A 7,889-nucleotide genomic window follows, 5' to 3' on the forward strand; every position below is an offset into this window, starting at 1 on the left:
GCCGTTTGAGCACTGGGTGTTCAACACAGAAGCCCACCCTCTTCCCATCATCAAGAAGGACTTCAGCAGCAATCAGGCCAACGAGGTGGAGTAACCAGCCATGGCCTCTGACCTCTGACCCAAGATGGAACTCAGCCAGAGGGTTAGGGTCCCTGTGAGCCACACATACACCCTCCTCCGCCCCCCTCTGTCCCCTTGTGGATCTGAGATCTGTGACCTCTGGCGGGATGGCATGGCTGCGGATCTGTCCCTCAAGTCTGTCCTCCAGAGCCAGTCTGTAATTCAAGGGCTCAACCTGAAGCATTCTTGGGCCCCCAACTCTAACCTCTTAGGCCCACCCTGACCCTCTTGGCTCCATGGAGATCCACCCTGACCCTCTTGGCTCCATGGGAATTCACCCTGACCCTCTTGGATCTATGGAGATCCACCCTGACCCTCTTGGCTCCATGGGAATTCACCCTGACCCTCTTGGATCTATGGAGATCCACCCTGACCCTCTTGGCTCCATGGAAATTCACCCTGACACACTTGGATCTATGGAGATCCACCCTGACCCTCTTGGCTCCATGGAAATTCACCCTGACACTCTTGGATCTATGGAGATCCACCCTGACAACTCTGGGTGTGTGGAGGGTCTCTGGAGGTCTGCATGCTGCCCCTTCTTCCGCTCCATTTCGTCCACCACAACCTTTCCTCCCCACACTTCAACCAAGTCCTGACTCTGGGCTTCATTTTGGAAGAGGTCCAAGAAATCCATACCTCCTCTGTGAGGAGACCTTTTGGGCTGTTAATTCATCTCGCCCTCTCTCTCTCTCCTCTCTCTCTCTCTCTCTCTCTCTCTCTCTCTCTCTCTCTCTCTCTCTCTCTCTCTCTCTCTCTCTCTCTTTCTCTCTCTCTCTCTCGCTTTCTCCCTCTCTTACTCACACACACACACATACAGTACACACACTTTCTGTTTGTGTAAACCATACAGGATTCAAGGCTTCATAATGTGTTGTGTCTTTGGTTGTCGTTTTGAAGTTATCTTTGTTTTCCTAAGGGTGGGGGATCTTTGTTTGTTGTGGCTTTTGTTTGTTTGTTTATTTGTTTGCTTGTTTTGGTTTGGTTTTGGAGTCCATCAGCTTGACCTTTCAAGGTCTCCGTTTTCCTTGTGTTCCAAAGTGTTGGCTTTCTAAAAGCTACTTATGAGGATCTCGGAGGACTTTGCTTTGGGCAGACTTGTCAGACATATTGTTTTTACTTTTCTTCAACCCCAGCTCTGTAGTGGTCTCCAGTCAAATAGTGCCTTTTTAATCTCAGAAATAGCTCAAAATGTTAATTTATTTATTCCCAGCGGAAATGAACTGGGATTCGCTTGTGTTGTCATTGTTGTGAGGTTTTTGTTTGTCTGTCTGTTTTTTTTTTTTTTCTGAATGCAGTTATCAGCTGGCACTCGGCCACTCCTAGTGACCTTTTGCGTTTGGCGTCAACTGCAAGGGAGTTTAAGAAGAGATTGCACACAAGGAGTTGTGTCTCTTTCTTTCATTCATTCCATCTCTCCCTCCCTCACTTCATGCCTCTCTCTCTCTCACACACACACTCTCTCTCTCTCTCTCTCTCTCTCTCTCTCTCTCAGAAATGCAGACATGTTTACAACTCCCCATATCCTTTCCTTCTGAGATTATTTCCTTCTGAGGTTATGGTTTGGATGAGGGGAGGCACAATAGAGACTGAACCACTTCTATTGACATACTGTACCATCAACCATTTTGTCTCCATGACGCTGTTTCTCTCCGCTTCCGTAGTTTTTCCGCTAGCGAGCTAATCTCTATCTGTCATTGTTTCATGATTAAGAAAGAGAGAGAGAGAGAGAGAGGAAAAACTCCTTGTTTTGCTTTTGTTGTTGTTGTTGTTGTTAATGTTGTTGTTTATCTAATGGGGGGCCAGACAGGGACATTCATCAACCCGTAGCTTTTGTATAAAAAAAAAATGCTTTAATTCAACCTTAATTTATTTTATGGTGTTGTGACTGTGAAAGCCGTTTTCTTCACAGTGTCCAGGGGTCATTTGGGGGAACTAGGCCCACTCCTGGCACTACACTGAAGAGGTTGTTTTTCCTCTTTTTTTTTTTTTCTTCTTTTTTTTTTACTTCTGGCTGGGAGGCAGAAGGGGTGAAGCCAAAAAGCTGTAGTCACCCCAAATAGCCAGTTGAAGATCAACAGGATTAAATAAGATGAATGAATGTACCACCAAATGTGAAATGGAAGTAATTTCGCCTTGTGATTATCTTTGTCTTCTGTTCTACATTTTATTTTGTCTTCATTTTATTTGTTAGTTTTCGGTTTGGTTTTGTTGTGTTCTCCAAAGTACCCTTTGTCCTGCTAAGCACAACTGAATGAACGTTTCTATCCTGATATTACATAGAGGGAGAAAAATAATGAATGAATAAGATTTTTTTTTTGTGAGACGAAGTCAAGAAAGCACAAGATGTTTCCTTCTGTTGAAATATAACGAAGGGGGACAAGGAAAGGACATTTCAAAGAGCAGCACTACACTGGATGGAAAACAGTAAAAACACACTTTTATACATATTTCTTTGTAAAATACTGTACTACAACACTTCCTCTTTCTGCTGCAATTAAACAACCAACATCACCGGAACATCACAGGAAACATGCATTTATTCATGGCGTCCTCATGCACAGATTAGTTGAATCATGGAGGACAAATATTGTATCCTGATTAATTGATTGTCTCTAGAGCAGGTTTGCCATGACATGGCATGGTCCCCCGTCTAATTAGGGGACATGGACATTCACATACACACTCAATGTGCAATGAACGCTTGGGTAAGACAAACAGTGTTATGTGCAAAACGTCAGTGATTGTACTGTATCAGACAGGGGCATGTACAGTTACTGATAATGAAATTAATGAGTTGTTATTCCTTAATGGTCTTGACCACAAGGATACAACACACACACACATGCACACATCTGCACTTGCTCTGCAGGATAAAGGCGCCCCCCCCCGACAGCAGCTCCAGGATAAAGAATGAGTGTTTCGTCTTTCTCGGTAAAACAGAGGTCAGGATTGGGCTTTTGATACGCTTTATATCACTTGTTAGGAATAAGCCTCAGTCTCAGTCCACCAGTGAAGGCCCTCAGCACCAGTGCAAAGTGGGTCCAGAATGCTAAGTGTGTTCCAACTCCAGAGTGAATCAGCTGCTGATAGGGGGCGCTATTGTGCAATAAGGACAAGTCAGGTCGGCCACCTTCTTACATTAATCTCCGAATACTGAGGACTTATCACACAGAAGGACAGTGGGAAATTGGTTCACAAGCCATGGGAGCTCTGTTTTGTCCTGAGTGTCATAAGCCTGAGTTGATCCCTTAGTATAAACATGCAGTCCCTCATATCATAAGCAGAGGAATCAGTATATCGTAGTCATACCAGACAGTAACTAGGGTGTGCACGCTCCTTTTATCACTTTTGAAAGACTGTGTAACAGTGTTGGGAAAGTGAAGGGTGTGAGGCCACTTGTTTAACTGGAACTGCAGTATGGGTGGGATTATATACACTGTGAAGCTGTAGACACTGACATGGCCGTGTCTCTGTAGCCAAAGTAGGATTTTTGACATGAGGATCTCTAGTTTTGCTGGCTGGTACGCGTCTTCAGTGGTGTTGTAATGCAGTGTTGGTGAGAGTCAACAGCTCGCTACGAGTGTTAGCTTCACGTTTCAGTATGCTGGCTTACATGTAGAAGACTGTCCTAATATTTTGTTTCTGATTCTAAAGTTGTGGTAAAATGTGTTGACTATCAGTTACTTTGCCTTTTTTTTGTATGTTTAGTTGGTTGGTTTGGTTTTGTTTTGTTTCTTTACTTTTGTTTTGTTTTTGGTCTGTTAATTATTGTGAATCTGTTAATGTTTTGTGAAACAACCTCAGAAAATGTAACTGTACAATATTGCTGATAATCATTCCATTGCACATAGTTTATTTTTTGTTTTATGCAATTAATTTTGTGGGGAATAATTCCTTTACTTTTATGTTTCACTTGTTATTAATGTAAATATTCCATTCTGGCAGATGATGCCATTCTACATTTATATAAAAATCATATCTTATTGAATAAATAATTATAATTATCAGCAAAATTTTAATAAACTATATTTGTTATAATTCTACTTTGAATAAAATAATGTTTTAATATGTTGTGTGTGTTTTTCATCTTCAGGTCCATATAGCTGTACATAGTGATCCTCAAACCCTTCTGTGATGCTGAACAGCAAGCCCCTTACACCGGTTATGCATAGCTGATCCCATTGAAGTAGAAACCATTACATATTAAACTGAGAACCAACAATAGTCAATGCAGGATTCAATATAGATGAGGAAAATGTAGCCATATTACCAGGTGTAACATAGTGATGCAACTCAATAGGGCTTGGCAATTTCTCAAGTTCAGAGACTACAGTGACAAGAGACCACAGTGAAGGACAAAGATAAAACTAAAGAGGAATTTTCATTAGGCTATGTGACAAACCAAGGGAAAGTGCAGCTGCCAACCGAGCAGCAAAATCCATCACCCATCACCTGCCAACCGAGCAGCGAAAATTGTAGGTGTTCACAATAACTACAATATCAACATTCAGTCAATAAACTTCTCACTGAAATCACATTGAAAAATAAAAAAATAATAATAAAGAGGTCAAATGGTACATCAGTGACTGAAATATGAGTACAGCTTCTGACTAATCAAACAGAAGTTTAACCATGCAGCTCAACTATGATCATAAATCTGGACCCCTGGCAAAGGCCCTGGGATCTACCGCCAGAATCGCTCAGGCGTGGAGCCAGCTGGGTTTAAACGGACTGCCTAATAAGCCAGAGGCCCATTAGAAAGGATGCCAACAATTTATAGAGCCAGTAGGCTGCGTAATGAAATGCTATTGTCCAGAGGTGGCACACAGCATCTCTCCCCTGTCCAATCAATAGGGCACCTGGGAAATGAAATAGAATGGCTAAGTATCAGTGAATGTTTTATTGTAGGCCTACACGTATTACCTCAGCAGAGAAAGTCAGAAGGGTAGGCTACACTCAAATCGAAAGTTTTTTCTCATGCAGCAGGTTTTTCTTCTCTTTCTACATGTTTTGGTGTCATTGGAGAGAGCACCTGACCCCCCCGCCCCCTGCACTGAAACTGAAGCACAATCAATGTTATATAGGATGGATAATTAATGGTGTGATGGATATTATCACATGGCCCAAACATACTGTAACATTGTCAAATTATATAAATTATTGGTCAGTAATTTAGAGATGTGTTGTTTTAAGCAATCCAACACAGGACACAGAATATAGAAATCAGGCAGTTGAGGATAAAGTAAAATAAAATATCGGATGACCAGACACCATTGATGAATCACACACACATCACGTGGTGCCTGCGGTGATACACAAACATTAGGAAATCAATATTGCAAATGTATCTGTTGGATTCCCTGTTGTTGCGTTGTGTTTTGTGTTTTGCGTTGTCTCTTGGGTGCTCCTTGTTGGTGCCCCCCCCCCAATTCCAATCCTCCCCCACCTTTCTTATGCAGCCCTTGCCACTTAATCTACTAAACCCCTCTTCTACTGCACTTTTTACCCCCCCACTTTGCACAAATAGGCTGACACCAGACATAATTTCACTGCATTTCTTACTTCCAGTAACTATATGCATGTGACAATAAACTTCCTTGTATCCTTTTAGTTTCTGGTCTATATTGAAGCTTGACGGCTGGATCAGTTTTGGCGATTAGATGATGATTTATTGTAGATGGTACAAAGTAATGGTAAATTCTGATTAAACATTTCATAGCCTACAGTTGTCTGTAATCACACATAAGTAGCCTAATCATAAAAAATGTAAACGTTAACAATGAGACTTGTCCAAGTCTATCACAAACTAGCTTACAATCTCATGTCACGTAGGCTAGCCTATTGCAATGGCATTTTGATTATTTGGATTATCCGTTGTGTACAAAAATATATAGCATATTATCAAGTTTATTTGTCGAATAAAGTTCAATGTATTTTAGCGTTCAGACATTAAGTGTAAAACTAACTTCATAAGCTGCACGTTTCAGTGCGTGTCTGGTTCAATGTCAAATATGTCTCTGTGACGTCACGTGCACACACCAACGTCATGAGCATCCAAAACGTCACAGAAGAGGGTGGGCTATAAATACAGCTGCTGCACATTAAATGTCAAGTCAAGTCAGTTTTATTTAGTATAGCGCATTTAAACCCAAAGCGCTCCACATACAAGACATTGACAAAAAACAAAAGACAATAAGACAAAAAATGCCAGACGGAGCGGCATAGTCACCAGCGTTGACACCACATGACACCACATTTAAAAAATAACAAACACAAAAGATGCCGGATGGAGCGGCGTAGTCGCCAGCGTTCCCGTGACACTAAGACATACAAGACAGACAACACAGCAAATTGAAAATAAATAAATAAAATAATAATAATCATGTTAAAATTAGTCCAATTTCCAACCGGCTGAAAAAGTCCAAGGGCAATGATGACCCGTGTGAAACTGCCAATGCAAGACCAACAAAGTTCTTTCACTGACCAACTCAGAGAATTTACTGGCAGTCTGGAGAGCAGAGCACCGGAAGAACAACAGTCTGAAGTCATGATGGGCGATCTTCCTGCTGATCAGCAACTCGGTGGCTTTAGCAAGGACCGTTTGTTGCTTCATGGTTCCCGACGTCGCCATCAGAGCTCCCCACGTCAGCACTCAATCCAGACCAGAATCTTTGATCCAGACTGCAGGCACCCAGCGTCAGAGGCTATACGTTAACGTTATGGCAGCTCGCAGGTCAGCCGCAGCTCGGTGGTCGTGGCAGCTGCAGATCTCTCGCAGAGTAGGCCCATTGCCCTGAGCAATCTTTCCGTCCAGACGAGTCCAGACAGAGGATGTGCAGCGTCAGATGGAAGAGGGACGGCTAGTCAAGGCAAGCTCATCAGCCCAGTAGAATAGAAATGTTACCGTTAGTTATCAGCCAGAAAAAAGGACCAAGAATAACACACTATCGACTATCGAAAATAACGTAAATAAAAGGTGAAAACATTTAACTTGACAAATAAATACAAAAAAATAACAGAACATTACATAAAATTACGAACATTACATAAAAACAAACAAAAACATGATGCCAGACGGAGTGGCGTGTCTCGCTAACCCTAGGAGGGAGGTCCTGAAGCAGGTCCCTAAGACCCCCAATCATCACCCAAGAGGACCAGAGGACCCAGTTCAGTCCAACCCAGGACCCAAACCTGTGAGGGGAGGCCAATGCCCCCTGTCTTCTTACCGAGGTCTTGTTACCTCACCCAACCTTGCTCAGGAGGAGGACCTGGAGGTCTAGAGGGTGTAACCCCCCCCCCCCAAAAAAAGCCCCCAGTTCAGCCCCTACTCAACCCTAGGGGCCTCGGTCCGGCCTCAAGCATGGAAACACAAGAACTCGGAGCAACCCCCCCCCCGCCCCTTTCCCCCACCAAGGACCAAACCCCTTCTCCCCCTGCCCCCTGGGCCCCCCACCCTTGACTGGGACATTGACCTGGTCCTGGAGGATGCCATCCCAGGGTTAGCCCTCACCCACCACTGGACCCTTTGCTGTCAGGGACCCAGAGAAATGCCAGTGGTGTGCCCTGGAGAACCTTTGGGGCAGGGGCTGGGCTCTGAGCATCTTGGCAGTGCGGCCAAGACTCATGCCACCTTGGCAGAGGATCAGGGGCCATTCCTTTGGGACTTTAGGGCGACCTCCCAGGTGACAATGACCATGAGTGGGGGCAGGGGGTGCGGTAGATATGGACAGTCCTGAGGGGACCTTTCCCAGGACGTGGGGGGAGTT

The 7,889-nt window shown here is 43.7% G+C and overlaps 1 protein-coding gene across 1 annotated transcript in view; it reads left to right on the forward strand.

Moving 5' to 3' along the window:
• LOC121712001 (mannosyl-oligosaccharide 1,2-alpha-mannosidase IA-like) overlaps nucleotides 1–3,783 on the forward strand; it is a 128,854-nt gene extending 125,071 nt beyond the window's left edge. The window contains exon 15 of the mRNA XM_042095903.1: nucleotides 1–3,783. This exon is cut by the window's left edge and continues 36 nt beyond it. Coding sequence (XP_041951837.1) covers nucleotides 1–94 — 94 coding nt within the window. The 3' untranslated portion in view covers nucleotides 95–3,783.
• Nucleotides 3,784–7,889: the final 4,106 nt, after the last annotated feature.

This window comes from Alosa sapidissima, chromosome 6 (assembly GCF_018492685.1).
Source record: "Alosa sapidissima isolate fAloSap1 chromosome 6, fAloSap1.pri, whole genome shotgun sequence".
In the NCBI taxonomy this organism is placed as follows: Eukaryota; Metazoa; Chordata; class Actinopteri; order Clupeiformes; family Clupeidae; genus Alosa; species Alosa sapidissima.